Source organism: Lagopus leucura, unplaced genomic scaffold (assembly GCF_019238085.1).
Source record: "Lagopus leucura isolate 7727_CA_CO unplaced genomic scaffold, USGS_WTPT01 Super-Scaffold_100004, whole genome shotgun sequence".
In the NCBI taxonomy this organism is placed as follows: domain Eukaryota; kingdom Metazoa; phylum Chordata; class Aves; order Galliformes; family Phasianidae; genus Lagopus; species Lagopus leucura.
Window position 1 is genome coordinate 34,381,462 of NW_024962264.1, and position 16,956 is coordinate 34,398,417.

Below are 16,956 nucleotides of genomic sequence, written 5' to 3' on the forward strand. Positions count from 1 at the left end.
TGAACTCTTCTTCTAGCAGTTGAGTATAAATTGTGTGTATTCTATATCTTTGGTATATTTCAAGCTTCCCAAGCATGGATGCAGGTTTATGGCCCATGACAGAAATTCAGCATTTAATTATTCTTGCGTTTACTTTTCTGTGCAGTGTCCCGTTGTACTCATGTTTAACTCTGTGTTTACAAACCACTGCCTTAGGAGTCACTACAGCCATGATTTCAAGTATAGTTCAAAGCACATCTTGTGCTTAGTCTCTGCTGTTCTATTGGAACACAATGTTCTGGGCAAATTGCATCCCCTCCACTGTGAGGAAGACAATGAAAATGGTGGAGGGATGAAGAGGAAGGTAAAAAAAGGGGACTACAAGGGGACCACATATTATGGGACTGGATTGGACAAAGCAGGGTGCCACAGAAGAAGGCACAAGACTGAGGATCACGTACCAGGTTGGATAATTTTGGAATGGTTAGTGTTACGCACAGTTTGAACCTCAGTTCTGCCACACTGTTGCTTGCTGATAAAAAGGCACAGACAAGAATAGTATGCTATGCATCTGCAGTGGTTTCTTTTAAGGGCTTGTGTTGTAGTCCCTGTGGTTGCAACTATACTGCTAAACAAAACAGAACCACACAAAACACAGCACTGAAACAGCATTCATCTCTACTGTTCAACTGCTCGTGTGACTCCTACCACAATTTTTGTGCTTTTCAAACACCTCTTCTTAAGGCAGTACCAGAGCACACAGCACATGCTTTCTTCAACAGCCTGAGAGGATGAGTGCAATAGATTTGGATTTCTCTATCTTACTGTCTAACAGCACTATTTCAGCAAGTTCTACGCCCTTAAGTAAACTAGATATCCTCACTTTACATCCCAAGGCATAAAACACATACCTAAATTCTCATGCTATGAAACTATAGAGTCATAAAATTATTTCATATAATTAGTTGCAAAAAGAAAATATGCACTAAAAATAATGATATCTTAAGACTTCAGGCCAGCATGCGGATCTCAGTGCAAACCAATCACCAAACACTACTTAGAGTAAACATGTCAATTTGTGGTGTTTGGCCTCATTACCAGAGAACGGACCCTGTCTTTTTTTCTTCTTTGGAGCATGCTTGGTCATGGAGAGGGTTTTGTTCAGTAAATCTTTATCCTTTTCCCATCAGTAGCCAACATAGATCTCTATAGTCTTGCTGTCTCACAGAACAGACCTTTATTTCCAGTGAACCTCTATTTTGAGGAAAAAAAAAAAACTGCCTGAGACTTAGAATATTCTAAGAGGGAAAACACATATTCTCTAGTCTTTCTAAATTGGAAAAACAGTCAAGAGAAACACTTCCTAAAATTGCATTCAACATATTACAGACATTCTATTTCCTGTAGTGGACTTTCCATTCAACCTTGTATTTGTGTGGGATTTGTTGCTCCAGCTGGATGCATATGTAAATCAATGGAATTCATCCCAGGGTGCTTAGAGTTGGCTGCTGTCATCACAAGACCTCTATCAATTATTTTTCAATAGTCCTGGGAATCCAGAGAGCTCATAGTAAATTCAAAGCTGGCAAACATTGTCCCAGTTTTCAAGAGCAACAAAGATGACCCTGGTTATTACAGATCTGTCAGTATCACTCCCATTACTGGCAAAATTATGAAGAAGATTATTCTGGAAGTCATTGAAAAACACCTGAAAGACAACACAGTCAGTAGTCATAGCCAATGCAGGTTCACAATGGGAAAGTTCTGTTTAACAAACTTTACCTCCTTTTATAACAAGGTTGCTCACCTAGTTGACCAAGAAAAGCCAGCCGATGTAACTTTGGTGTATAATCAATGGATATGAAGATGTTACAATCACAAAATAAACAAGAGAGTTAGGCAAAGTAGATTATGATAACAAAAGAGAATAAATGGAAGGCTTACCCTTATGCTGGGCTCACCCGCAAAACACCAGAAGGAGGGATCTCCAGATGAAATCCTTCCCCACTGGTAGCCAGCTCTTAAATAGGTCTAGGAGAAGTGCAGCCTGGCTCCACCCCTTCCGGCAGCACAGGAGAATTGCCTTCACCTGTGCTCCTCTGGCTGACTCATGGCTCGCCTCAGGTGATCAATCAGAGGTTCAGGCCGTGACTCAGCAGTTCCCATACACTTTGGTTTTCAGCAAAACATTCCATACTGTTTATCACAGTATGTTCTGGACAAAATGTCCAGCATACAGGTAGAAAAAAAAATGTAATGTGATGAGTGAATAATTAGCTGATGAGCTGGACTTCAAATGGTTATAGTAAATGGAGTTATATGAGGCTGGCAGCTGGCATCACTAGTGGGCTTCCACAGGGAGCCATTTTAAGGCTAGTACTTTTCAGTGTTTTCATCTGTGACTCAGACACAGGACTTGAAGATATATTAAGTACATTTCTGGACAACACTGAATTGGGAGAAGCTATTGACTCCTTTGAGGGCAGGGAGGCCTTGCAGAGAGATCTTGACAAATTGGAGGGCTTGAAATTTCAACCACGTGAAATTTCAAAAGAGCAAGTGTCAGATTCTACAGCTGGGATGAGTCAACCCAGTACAGGCTGATGAATATGTGGCTGAAGAGCAGACTCACGGAAACGGATATGGGGATTCTAGTTGATGGCAAGTTGAATGTGAACCAGCAGTGTACTCTGGCAGCCAAAAGGGCCAGGAATGCATCATGCTCAACACTTCTAGGCTGGTTGATGAAAGGGATTGTCCTGTTCTGCCCTGTGCTAGTGCAGCCTCATCTTGAGCACTGGGTGCAGTTTTGAGAGCAACAATATAAGGACATGAAGCTATTAGAGAGCATCCAAAGAAGGGCAATGAAGATGGGAAAGAGTAGAGAGGACAAGACATACAAGAAGCAGCTGAGGTCCCTTGGTTTGTTCAGCCCAGAGCAGAGGAGGCTGAGGTCAGGCCTCATGGTGGCTGCAGCTCACATGGAGCAGAGGAACAGGTGCTGATCTCTGCTGTCTTGTGACAGTAACAGGACCCAAAGAAACAGCATGGAGCTGCATGAGGGGAGGGGCAGGTTGGAAAAGATTCTTCACCAGAAGATGACTGGGCACTGGAACAGGCTCCCTAGAGCAGTAGTCGTGGCCCCAACCCTCCTGGAGTTCAAGGAACATTTGAATAATGCTCTTAGAAATGTGGTTTGATTTTTGGGTGGTCCTGCATGGTCCCGGGAGTTGGACTCAATGTTCCTTGAGAATCCTTTCCAATTCAGGATGTTCTATGATTTTAAGACTGTTGTAATTCTTCCCACTTACCAATGAGAAACTCTCCTAATTATATTCTAGATAGAAAAGCTTTCCTAAGCATGCTTATGCATGATGATATATATAGTTATCTGCAGAAGATTAAAGTGATTCAAACAAAAAACACTCCTGAAATCTTCCCAAAGTCACAAAAGATATCAATAACAGACCCTGTACTAGCCAACTTTTCTTCTCAGGAACCTGGAAAAGGAATAGAATCAGCCATTTTTATTGTCTGAACAGTACAAGGAATTTAGAGTACAAGCATGCACGTGGAAAAGACCTTCCCAAAAGCTACCTTTTCTTCCATAATAAGTTATGGAGAATAGGATATTAACTTTGAGCTTGTTCTGCAATTGCCCAATGGGAGCCTCATACTGGGAAAGTGATTTTTAATGTATAGTGTAGCGTAAGACTTATCACTTATTTTGTTGACAACTTTAACATCCATACTTTGATGGGCATTCAATTCTTATACTCTAAATTTTATAACTGGAAAAAAACAGCTGTAATATACAGAGATATGATGAAAGATATAATAAAAGTTACAGATTTTAAAATGTACTGAGTTTTTTGCATCTACTTCATAATTTCAAATTTCAAATCAAAGTTCTATGATTGTACTCAAGATACATTAAAAGCATTATTCAAAGATTTTTAAAGATGATCCGAAGAGAGGTGAACCCTAATTTTTCAGACTTTTAGCCCTAAGAAAGTTCTGCTTGTGGACATGTTCTAACTTCCACAGTGGTTGAATGTGGATTCCACCACTGCCTCATTTTCACAATCTCTCAATGTCATACATGCTTTCTGTTATAGTTTCTCTTGGGTGACTTAGGTAAGATTTTCTGATCATGCAATACTTTCCTTATTCTTTTGATTGGTGGAAAAGTGTTCATTAAATCAAAGAAATGAATGAGACAATGTTAAAGTGGAAGAGCTAAGGAAAGATAAATGGGAAGTAATAATTAGATTTAAAAATAATGTGAAAGTAAAATGTAGGATCTCACTACTTGTCTGCTGAAAAAGCATTTATATTATGCTTTCTCTTTTCTACTTCAATTTTGTTCTCTTATTCTTCTCTAGGCTGCTGTAGTACCATCTGCACAATCTCTCAACCTGACTGACTTCAACTTCAGTGATTTTGAGCTATCAGATTTTGAAACAACACTGTGTACAATTCGAATGTTCACAGACCTCAACTTGGTGCAGAATTTCCAAATGAAACATGAGGTATGAATGCTGTCAGATACTGCTTCACATAAAGAGACAAATTAATAACTGGAAAATCAGAAGAATAGTGAAAGGAACCTACAGCAAATGCATTTGAAAATCTGTATGTAAAAGCAGATAGCAAATTATGAAGGTATTTAAAGTATTGGGGTTTCTTTCTAGTTTGGTTCAACTGGACAATTAACAACTTCGTTGATGGACTAGAAAATGCATTTAGAAAACCTGGAGAACTGAAAGTGTGCTTAAAATTCTAGTGAGTTTTGAAAAGTATAGCAGTATTTCAAAAACAGCAAGACTAAATGTGTAAGTATTCAGATGCATAAATTAGAGATAGTAAACAAGAGAATAGGTGGTACTAACACACACACACACACATACAAACATATCCAGGCTAATATTATCAGAAACTGTGAGAAGTCAGTTATGCTCCACAGTAGCAAAAAAAGCAAACATTGTTTTTTAGTTGCACAGGAGTGGCATTTAAGGCCCATGGAGTAATTATATCATAGCTCATAGATCTGCAAGAACAAAATAGCACCATGGCAATAGATACAAGTACACATCTCAATAGAAATAAGAGAGCATTAACAGCTTTGAAGCTACAGCACTGTCTTTCCATTCTAGAACTAAAGAAAACTAGCAGTAGCAAAATAGTCCTTATTTAAGAGTGGAAAAACAGAAAATACTGCTGTTCTTGTGCAGAATTGTTTATGTGGATGAACGATAATGGATTTTCATTACTGTCACCTTTCAGTAGGAGCTCTAAAAATCATCTTGAACAAACTAAGGTTGAAGTCCTCAGTCTGCATTTAACAGATGGCAGTATGCAGTATGCATTTAAACTAAGTGATCTGTTTTAGTGCACATGTGATTACCATATTCAAGCCTTTTGCTCTCTTAGAAGTATAACTCACAACTTTTATTACATTTGTGTAAAACATTCAGAACATACTTTCTTCCTTCCTAAAAAAAAGCAACCCAGCAATATAGTAATCACTTTCTATCATGCTTGCTTTCCTTAGTCCAATTCTTCTTGTCTTTTGACGAGCTGATATAAGTGAAAAAACATGTTTGTTATCAAAACCTTTCTCAAGAAAGCTCTGTAGTTAAAAAATGAATTGTCTCCATGAAATACGTTGTTACAAGCAAGCATTTTTTTCCTAACAGTTAGCTCAATATAATTCAGTTTCTGAGTTAACAGCAGCTTCTAACTAACACAGCAGATACTAACACAGGCTGGATGTTTGGAAATACCACTATTCCAAAAGAGTGGTCAGGCACTGGAATGGGCTGCCCAAGGAGGTGTTGGAGTCACCATCTCTGAAGGTATTCAAGGAATATTTAGATGTTGTGTTGATGGACATGATCGAGTGAGAGCTATTGGTGATAGGTAGACAGTTGGACTGGATGATCTTGTAGGTCTTTTCTAACCTTGGTGATTCTGTGATTCTGTGATTCTATTATTTATTTATTATTCTTCATTCTATTATCTATTTATTATTATTATATATATGAATAAAATAAAAAATAAAACCACAAATATTACATTCTCAAGGAGAAGCTAGTGATTGTAAGCATTTTCTTATCTATATTCACAGATACAAGTATATTATTTTTGAACTGAATTGAGGTAAGAGGAAAAATGCTCTGTACGACAGTTTTCAATTGAGAAGGATTCGTTTTCCTAAAAAGAAACTTTTAATATATTTACAGTTAACTATATGATGCTGTTTCTTAAAGGTTCTCTGCAGATGGATTTTAAGCGTGAAGAAAAATTATCGGAAAAACGTTGCTTATCACAATTGGAGACATGCCTTTAATACAGCACAGTGCATGTTTGCTGCTTTAAAATCTGGTAAAATTCAGGTACATTTTACTGTTACTACATTAAGAACTACCTGGCTGAATAAATTTTGTAATGGTACATAGTTCTGATTGTCATGTCAATAAGATAACAGCATCACAAATGAAACCAAAGTTTTTCTGCTGAAGACTTCTGGCTTCAAATGCTTGGTTTGTTAAATTGTTGTCATGTTCAGTTTCAGTCAAATCCTTTGGAGTACATGCTCCCAATAGGAATATCTCAAAGAAGTGACATACCTGATTATATATACATTTTTTGAGACAATGCTTATGCTACCAGCAAGTCTAAAAGCTAGAAAAGAAAGGGATCAATCCTACTTCCAAATGTTTCCTTCTAATATTCAGCAGGAATTTCTTTAAGTTCATACAGAGTTGTCTGCAGTTGTAGACAAACAATAGAACATTTTTAGAAATAAAAATTTAAATGATAATTTCAGTGCTTTTAAACAATACTTCAAACTTCTACTTGGAAAGACAACAATAATTTCAAAAATTCAAAAAGCCTAATTGTTATTTATTACAAATACTGAATAACCAGATGATCCCCCAGAAAGAAAAACTTGTTTTCAAGATTGTTCCAAAATAAATTTGCAGGGGTTTTTTGGTCTTTTTTTTTTTGTTTGTTTTGTTTTGTTTTAAAGAAAAGAAAATGTTCCTGTCCATTCTGAATCAACGTGTTTCTCAGTTTGATTAGATACAACTGTTACTTGCTCATTTATCCTATTTTACCATAAGCACTTCTGAAAGAATAAATTAATCCTATCTGTAGACTAAACAGCTGTACCAATAATGACAAGGCATTCCCTGCCTCTGCAAACTTTATCTCACTTAAAAAAAGACAAAGGGCACTGGAAGAGGCAAAGGCAAAGGCATTCCCATTCCTTCTACATTAAAAAGAAACATGGTTGTCTTGCTCTGTGTACAGTACAGCAATCTCAGGTGATCCTGATAGTTTGCTATTTTTGGAATCCTGTCAATATCCACTGCAATTTCCATATATATATATATGTATATATATTTTTTTTCCTAACTGCATTGGATACCAATCTCATTTTCACATACTAGATTCTTGATTCAGAAACTGCATTGAACATAAGTTTCTCAATTTCATATGAGAGAAAAAAAAAGCAATAGGACACCTAAGTGAAATTTAGAATCAGTCATTTCTAAACTGATCTGACTAGAACAAGCCGCATTATCTAGAAAACAGATGGAATCCACCGACGCTTTATCTGCTTGAAGAAAATCTGGATTCAGCCATACACAGAATTCAGCCCCTCAGCATCTGTACAGTGCTGTTTTTCAAATTCCTGTCCTGATTTTGTGCTTGCTATGCCTATCCCACTAAAAATATGCTGCAAGAATGCTGTAGCTTTGTCCAGCCCCTCTTTGTCACTAGTCAGGTTTAAAGAAATATTTTATCAATTTGTGTTAAATAATATTAAAGATGAGGAATAGCTATGAGAGAGAAACAGTAATGTGTCCACTAATTTTTGCCGGAGCTCTAGAATAAGTTCATAATAATGAATCAGATACTGCTTAATTTTGTTTTCCATGGGTTTTGAACTTCTGTTAATGTATTTGTACAGTGGATTGGTGAAGATCATGTCATTTTTTCATTCTGATTATTCCAAGGACATATGTACTTTTATACCGATTTAGGGGATGTAGCCTAACTCCCTTGAGTTTATATAGAAGCTGAACTAGACATTATGGGTCCTGATGCTGCCTTTTCACTATCAGATGATATCATACAAGTCACTGTGTCTTCTGCTGCACCAGTTTCCTCATCAGTAATATAGAGGATGCTATTTCTTTCTGAATACTGCATTGACACCTATGGAGAATGATTACTGTCCAACACCACAACTTCAGAGATAACCCCTTATTCTCACTATACAGTTTAATGTCTGTGGCCTCTCTGGATACAGATAAAGCTGTATCACCTACATAGGTAAAAACAAGATAGCAGATATAAAACACATTGTGCAAAGAAATCGCAAAGCTAACTCACTTCTTGTATTACTCTTTACATATAGAGCAAACTGACTGACTTGGAAACACTGGCTTTGCTGATAGCAACTCTAAGCCATGATTTGGATCACAGGGGAGTGAACAATTCTTACATACAAAGGTAAGGAAGTATACAGAGAGAACTTAAATTAAAAAAATGAATACACAAGTACATAGAACCAAATTACGTACAACTTAATTGATTTGACAGTGTGATGTTGTGCAAAGAAAAGGTCTTCGCTAAGCATTAAGCACAGGAAAAGCCAGAGATATTTAAGGAGGCCAAAGCAAAGACATGACTCATAAGAATCATAGATTGCCTTGGGTTGGAAGCTCAAAGCCCACTTAGTTCCAACCCCCTGTCATGGGCAAGGCTGTCAAACATCAGATCAGGCAACTCAGGGCCCCATCCAACCTGGCCTTAAACATCTCCAGGGATGGGGCATACACAGTTTTTTTGAGCAGCCTATGCTTGGGCCTCACCACCCTCTTCATATATAATTTCTTCCTAATATCTAACCTGTATCTCCCCTCTTTTAGTTTAAAGCCACCCTCCTCCTTGTCCTGTCACTCTCTGCCCATGTAAAAAGTCAGTCTTCCTCCTGCTTATCCTCAAGGACACAATGAGGTCTCCCTGGAGCCTTCTTTTCTGCAAGCTGAACAAATCTGGCTCCCTTTCTTTGTAAGAGAGATGCTGAAGCCCTCTCATCATTTTCATGGCCCTCCTCTGGACCCACTCCAACAGCTCCATGTCTTTTAACACCGCCTGGGATGCCGTTGGCCTTCCGGGCTGCAAGCACGCACTGCTGGCTCATGTCCAGCTTTTCATCCACTGGAATTTCAACTCCTTCTGCACTGGGCTGCTCTCAGTGAGTTCTTCTCCCAGTCTGTTCACATATCTGGGACTGTCTTGACTCAAACGCAATACCTTGCACATAGCCTCACAGAACCAACTAACTACAATGGCAGATGAAGTGAACTCTTTGTAGACTGTGCAGGGACAGCGTCTTCCTGCTCTTTTTGCAGATGTCCTATCCCCCATTTCCCACACAGAGACAGCAAAAGATCTCAGCTTCTAAGTGACAACATGCCAAAAACGTGCAGTTTTGCAAATTGCTCACTGCTCATCCAGCTGTTCTCCATCTAGTCTGGCCAGCACAGAGCTGAGATCTTCAACCATCTTGATGATTCCACATCATTGTGAACTCTGATTGTTTAATACGTGACTTAGTCATGGTTTTCCAGAACTCTTAAGTAGATTTGGATAAGACATACATTTAAAATCAGATTACAAATTCATGACTGTTTAGCATTATTTTGGATTACCTGTACTCTGCTTTTGATCAATTCGAAAATTACAGGAAAAGCTTCATAAAGAAAAGTCTAAATGTATTTTAACACCTTGAAACAAAATATTTTTACCAAAAAGATATTTCACTCAGAAGTTATCAAAATGAATCATCTGAACTCTTCTGAAAATTTCTCTATATTTTCATTTTTTAACAATATATATTTTTAAATGTATTAATAGTTTCAGATCTGCACAAAATGTGTTTTTCAGTGAATTTAATATTAAGTTCAAGCAGTAAACATTATTTGATTAAATAAATAGCTTGACTTAAAACATGGTGTAATGTTATTACTGTGATATGGCAACGTATCCTGATCTGACCAGAGAAGGGGAAAAGATACTGAGGAACATTTACTTGTACTTTTTTCTGGTAGAGCTATATAGTGCTTTTGAAGCTTTGAAAGAAGTGGTCAGCTGTTCTTGCTGTGCTGAAATGATACTAGGTTAGGAAAAGTTTGTTCCAGGCAGAGAATACTGAAAGGCAGTAAGCTGAAGCAGAATACTTTCCTTTTAGGATGCATGTCCAGAATAAATCTAAGACTGATGTGTAAAGCAAAAGGGAAAAAAAAAGCCACAAAATTGAATGTTAATCTTTCTCTAGTTCCCTAATAGGGGAATCCAACAGTAACTTGTAGCCTTGCAGCAATTAGAACTGGTCAGCTATTTTTTGCTTTATTTATTTAAAAATAAATTTCCTGGAAGACATCTGGAGAAGCGTCATCTCCTCTCAGCAATGTCCTGGGAAAATGTCATAGGCAGCAAAATTTAACATTCATACATGCTGTAAGCAGAAGTGATCACAGCTTAGTAATTCTTTTTCAATAAAGACAATCACGTGAATTTTGTTTTTAAATTCCTCATGTACATTAAATGAAAAGTTATTTTTCTAGAAATTGATCTCTTGGAAGTGGAGAAAGTGGACACTTGGCATATGATTCCTTTTTTTTTTAAGCAATGGTGTTTCAAAAATTAAAGTGGTCCTGGTAGTAGGAATTACAGGAAATGAACTGTTTAAAAATATTTCATACTTATGCAAGGGTTTTGTTCTTTTTTTTTTTTTTTTTTTTTTTTTTTTTAATCCAAACCTGCATGTAAAATAGACAGGCACAGAGTATGAAAACTGCATAACCAAACCTCTGTGTTCTGAAAGCAATGATGTCCTTTGTCCTAGTGTGGTGGTTTAACAGAAACACTATGTACTACAGAAATAAGAACCTGAGTTTATTTCTAGCACTTGTATCTTCTCAGACAGTCAGGGTCTGTAAGTACTGAGCAAGCTCTAGTTTGGGAAGATAACCTAAGAATTTTCTCACATATTTCTCTCTTCGATCAGGATGAACTTTAGGGGCATTGTATGCATCCCATTTAACTCAATGGGAATTTCACTCAGCATGCATTGGCACAGTCCTACAACTTGTTTTCTAACAGAAGCATGCAAGCATATTTGCTGTATGTTCCCCTTGCAATGGTCTCAGAGGAGGTGCTGGGCAGCCAGCCCATAAACCTCAAGGGCTTGTATCCTCTAATCTCCCTTTCTGTGTTTTTGTTTGTCTTTCCATCTTTCTCTCGACATTTCTGTGCTTCTTAAATCCCCGGAGGCTCCTCTTATGGCTTTTACTTAAGTCTCTGTGTGCATTCACTTTACATAGGGACCCAGTGCTGTAACCACTTATTAATGTGCGTGATCCTTAGCCATACAGAAAGTCAGAATTTCTGAGTGAATGCTTGTAGGTCAAATTATAACTATAGTAATAGATTCAGGATCAGCAGCAGAACAGAATTCAGAGTACTCTGATTTAGTTAAAGAGATAAGATAAACGGCGTGGGAACATCGTTTTATGTTTGAAAATAATGGGCTTGAAAATAAAGATACAGTAGCAAAAGCTTAGAACATTATTACGCAATGAGGATGAGAGGGAAACTAGAGATCCTCAGAGGAGGAATTTTATCTATTTTGTCTAAAACTACTCAAACAGCATTTTTTTTCTATAGTAAGCTTTAAATTTTATCTCTACACATTTGATTTTATGCTGATTTCCCATTGCCTGTAGTACAACTGACACCTTGTTTCCCTTTCGCATTCCATCCTGGGTGAAGGGAAGGTAATGATACTGCAGTAGTTTGGTCACCAGCACAACAGGAAATCAACATTTGGGGACCTGCACCAGAGTTCACTGAGGTTAACAGGAACTTTCGCAGTGATATCATTGTGCTTTAGATTAGGTCTCATTATTACTTGCAAGCTCAATGTAGTTGATTAAATATATGAGGCAAGTACGCAAAATGTAACACAAAACAAAACTGTCACTTAAATTCTGTCTGTGAAAAAAAAAAACCAAAAACTTTCTTGTTGCTTTTCCTTTTCATGGAATAACTCACTCTTTACCAGACCTCGTATTACATTCTCACTCTTTCTGTGAAGCTGGTAATAGAAGGCAGAAAACTAGAGCGGTCAGTGCTCTGACAAAGTAACAGGGCTGTCTTTTATCTGTACTCCCCCTGCAGACTTTCAGATGTATTCACTGAGTTGCACAGAACTGGAAAAGGAACTGGTTAAGAACAAGCATTGGTGGGTGGGGCAAACTGTTAAGAAGAAAAGGACATTATAAAGGAAATTATTTTTGGATGAGAATTACGTTTAATTTGATTCTTCCATCTGATGGGTCTTTTTGGTCCCCAGAAGTGAACATCCACTGGCTCAACTGTACTGCCACTCCATCATGGAGCATCACCATTTTGATCAATGCCTGATGATTCTGAATAGTCCAGTAAGTGCCTCATTCTTGTGTATGCTGAAAGGGAACCATTTTCTCTATTTTGCTTTTTATTTTTAGCTTTTGGATAGATTCCCACTGTTATACATTCCTAAAGTGATCTGTATTCCTTTTTGGGTAAGGAAAACAAATTGCAGCAGTTTTGAAATCACAGTTCCATTTCTGAGCACCACTAAACCTTTCTAAGTGTTGCCTGATAAGGGAAGCCTTGCAAACATCCTTCTGAGTATCTGCTTTCTTTGACCAAAGAAAACAAAAAAGCTTTGTTGCCATTTTCATGACCTCTTATGAGCCACCAAGCAAATCCAAGTCCTTGCTTTCATTTCAAAAAAGATTCCAGCATATACGCACACAAAGCAGTCCTGATGAGACCAAACCAATACTGCTAACGTTTATGTTCCAAAGTGAAGCCAAAACTAAGCTAAATAAGTATGCAAATTAAACTACTTTCTTCTATTATTAACCGATTCTAAGACCAGTTATTCATCATGCACAAACATTTCAAAGCAGTATACCTCCAGTGTTCATTTCGTATCACAGGTGTGGTACTTCTGACATACTTCGTATTGCAGTGATTCTCTTCAGCTCAGAGAGGAAAATATGGAAAAGCACGGAGTCAAGTTACCATCTCACCAGCTTCAGAGTGCTTTGGTTTAAAAGTGGGATGCTGATCTTTTCTTTCTATGTAATAGCTTGTTATTTATGTAGCTTTGTGAATGAAAAATATTTCAGTCAGTGTGAGGTGCATAGGCAAGTACTGGTATCTGCTACTGTTCTTAAGTGAGAGAAGAAATTAAAGGACAAATGCTCCAATACAGGTCATGGCGAATTAAATTTTTATCTATGAAAGGGACTGAAGATTTTGCTGTTGCTCTGCCTGTAGTTTGATTTTGTAAAAGTCTACTATGATGACATTGCTGCACAGCTTTCTTTATGCCATTACTCAAGAAGATTGGAATTTTTATTTTTAAACTGGAGAATCCACAAAAAGAATCATGGCAAAAGGATGACAGTGCATACCAGTATGCAATTCAGAATGATTCAGCATCTAAGAGATTTTAGCAAATTGGTGTGTTGCCTAATTTACTGCTAACACTGTTTTTTGTTGTTGCTGTTGTTTTGTTTGTTTGTTTGTAAAGGGAAATCAGATTCTCAGCAGCCTTTCCATTGAAGAATACAAGGCAACACTGAAAATGATAAAACAAGCCATCCTTGCAACAGACCTAGCACTATACATAAAGTGAGTCAGAGACAAGTTTGACTGGTATTCCTAGCTTGATGTTTGGATTGCGAGCACATTGTAAAATCTTTTCACTTGTTTTAAAGGAGGAGAGGAGAATTTTTTGAACTTCTAAGGAAAAAGCAGTTTAATTGGGAAGATCCTATGCAGAAGGAGCTATTTTTGTAAGTAAATGCAGAATGATTAAAAAGTTGATTAATATTAGATGTCCAATTTCCCATGCCACGTTGTCAGGAATTGCATTAAAACCAACCAATCTGCATGCCTGGGGCCTGTACAAACTGGTACAGGTGATATAAGTCACTTCTAGGGATTGAATTACTAAATTTGCAGCCTTTACAACAAACTGTGTTAAATAGTATGTGTAGTTACAAAAGCGTTTCTATTCCATAGAACTCCTAAATACAATGCTATTTTGCTGTTATAGTTAAATATTTAATTGCTGAAACCACTAAGTAAAGATTCAGGACAGATGTTTTGTTTAGAAGCAGATTTCTTACTGGCAGTGGAGAAAAAAGACAAAAAACAAAAACCAAAGAATATTTAAGAACTGAAAAAACTTTATAAAAAGCTACAGAAAAACATTCATCTAGACTGTCTAAGAAAGGACAGTTGCCCTACTTTAAATTCAGTGTTTTTAAAAACCTGTCTCATTTAGTCATACTGCATTTAATCACCTTTTCCAATTTCAGTTACTGACCTTTGTATTGTCAATGAAAATGGCAGTCCTTGTTAATGACAGAAAGGAATGACAGAATCATAGAACTGTAGAATATTCCAAGCTGGAAGGGACCCACGAGGATCACCAAGTCAAACTCCTGGGTCCATGCAGGTCCACCCAAAAATCATAACCTATGTCTGAGAGTGAGGTACAAATGCTTCTTGAACTCTGAGAGACTGGGGCCATGCCCACCACCCTGGGGAGCCTGTTCCATGCTCACTGCCCTCTGGTGAAGAACCTTTTACTAACACTCAACCTGACCCTCCCCTGAGAGACCTCCATGCTGTTCCCTCTGGTCCTGTCACTGTCAACAAAGAGGAGAGATCAGTGCCTACCTCTCTGCTGCCCTCATAAGAAATTGCAGGCTGCCATGAGGCCACCCCTCAGTCTCCACTGAACAAAAACTGTGACCTCAGGTGTTGTTCACACCTTCCCCTCCAGACCCTTCCCTATCTTCATGGCCCTCCTTTGTATGTTCTCTAATAGTTTCAGGTCCTTCTTACATTGTGGCACTCAAATCTGCACACAGTGCTTCCTGGTGAGGCTGCACAGAGTAGAGTGGGACAATCCCTTCCCTCACCCAGCTGGCAGTGCTGTGCCTGATGTACCCCACGGTACTGTTGGCCATTTTGACTGCCAGAAAGAAATGTGCTATCTGTCCAGTAGCAAATAGAATTAAGTGATTCATTTTATGTGAATCCAACAAAGGAGCTGGTCCAAATTTGTTCATTTCTGTGCGCTCTTTTCAAAGAGGTGGAAGTCTACATAATCAAGTCTTGGATGTCTCTATAACTTTGGTTTAATTTCACTTGTTTTTCTGCCTTTGATTGTGTGTGAAATTGGATATTCTATTTACTAATCACTTGGCTTGGTGGCAACAGAAATTTCACAATACAGTAATTCATAGATTTCTTTTTTTTTTTTTTTATTTTCTATAGAGCAATGCTGATGACTGCTTGTGATTTATCAGCTATAACCAAACCATGGCCAGTTCAGCAACGGGTATATCCTTAATTTTAAGATTTCTTAAATACAAACTCAGTCCTTCAAAATGCTAAGTGTGGATTGAAGATTTTCTCAGGTCTTTGCAGCAAGATCTATGCATTTAGCTATGTCAGACTGTTATTAATTATCTGAAAGTAAATCAGGAATCTCCGTGTTTGTTTTTTTTTCCCCAGCATTTCTGTGTTACTGCAAGGTGGTCAGTTGATACAGCACACTATCTAGTATCAGCTGACCTTTCTCTATGTTTTGATCGTTCTAGCTGTTATCAATGGTAAGGCACTTTGCTTTGTCAGACTACATATCAGCACATGCAGGTGTATCTTTTGTGAACAGATGTATATGTCAATGAATCTAAAAGCTAGAGTTCAAATGGGAGATTCTTATGGATGTTGATCCCAATCTGGTATATCCTAAGGCGGCACAGGAATTTCAGGAAATGGTGTTGATTGTAGGTAGCAAACAAACTTTTATAGCTCTCAATGTCTGAAATCTCTTACAGATTGCTGAACTTGTAGCTACTGAGTTCTTTGATCAGGGAGATAAAGAGCGGAAGGAACTCAACATAGAACCAACAGTGAGTAGAAGAATCATGCAGAATCATCTCTTTTAAAATGGCTTCCATAAACAGCTTTATGGAATCTAAAACATTCCTTTCAAAAGCCAGCTTTTCTTTCCGTGATCAGATTCTAGGACCAACTCCTTCCCTGTCTTCCTAGCAGTCAGTTTTCTTTTGGGGTTACCAGACACCAACACTGTCACTGTTTTGAGCCAGAAGAAAAGACAGCATTATATCTTCTAAATCAGTATTATTAAATTGTCTAGGAAATGTATTCCTAAAGTGGTGCATAATTGCAGCCTATGCTAAATAAGTAAGCTTGTCTATTCCCTAATTTGATCAAGCCCAAAGACAACCTTTAAAGTCTGCTAGTCATGCAGACAAATTACCTGCATTATAACACATGTACCAATACCCTGCTGTGTTGAGATTGCTGCGCTTTCTGAGGTGCTGCCTTTTAATTCTGACCCCTTTGTTTTTGTTTCAACTTTAAATGCATTTAAACATTGAGCTTATTTATTTATTTGCAGGATCTAATGAACAGAGAGAAGAAAAACAAAATTCCAAGCATGCAGGTTGGATTCATTGATGCTGTTTGCTTGCAGCTGTATGAGGTATGGTGCCTGAAAAGAACTGGAAATATCTAAAACCAGAACTGTTCAGTGTAGTTTTCAGTATTTTTAAATTTCTAATTTAAAATTAGAACAAAATTTGGTTTTAGTATCCTATTTTAAAAGATTTTTTTTTTCATATATTCTATATGGTTTGTCATTTAGTTGTAGAAAGGATTATTTTAGCATTAATTGTATGTTTGGCTGATCAATGTATTTTGTTATACCATTTTTTAAAATCAGTGGTAATTGCTGTGTTCTGTGCACTGGGTATTAGGTCCCTGGGTTATGTTTTAGATTCTGCCAGTGAG

At 37.6% G+C, this 16,956-nt stretch overlaps 1 protein-coding gene and 1 long non-coding RNA gene across 8 annotated transcripts in view; one reads left to right on the forward strand and one right to left on the reverse strand.

Annotated features, from left to right (window-relative positions):
- The window catches only part of PDE5A (phosphodiesterase 5A), a 133,369-nt gene that overhangs the window by 108,451 nt on the left and 7,962 nt on the right, over positions 1-16,956 (forward strand). For all 6 annotated transcript variants that reach the window (XM_042871452.1, XM_042871449.1, XM_042871450.1 and 3 more), the window contains exons 12-20: positions 4,365-4,511; positions 6,252-6,377; positions 8,414-8,508; positions 12,419-12,506; positions 13,652-13,752; positions 13,839-13,916; positions 15,412-15,475; positions 15,978-16,052; positions 16,565-16,648. In XM_042871452.1, coding sequence (XP_042727386.1) covers positions 4,365-4,511; positions 6,252-6,377; positions 8,414-8,508; positions 12,419-12,506; positions 13,652-13,752; positions 13,839-13,916; positions 15,412-15,475; positions 15,978-16,052; positions 16,565-16,648 — 858 coding nt within the window. The remainder of the gene's footprint in view (positions 1-4,364; positions 4,512-6,251; positions 6,378-8,413; positions 8,509-12,418; positions 12,507-13,651; positions 13,753-13,838; positions 13,917-15,411; positions 15,476-15,977; positions 16,053-16,564; positions 16,649-16,956) is intronic.
- The window catches only part of LOC122180050, a 76,128-nt gene that overhangs the window by 38,949 nt on the left and 20,223 nt on the right, over positions 1-16,956 (reverse strand). The window lies entirely within an intron of this gene.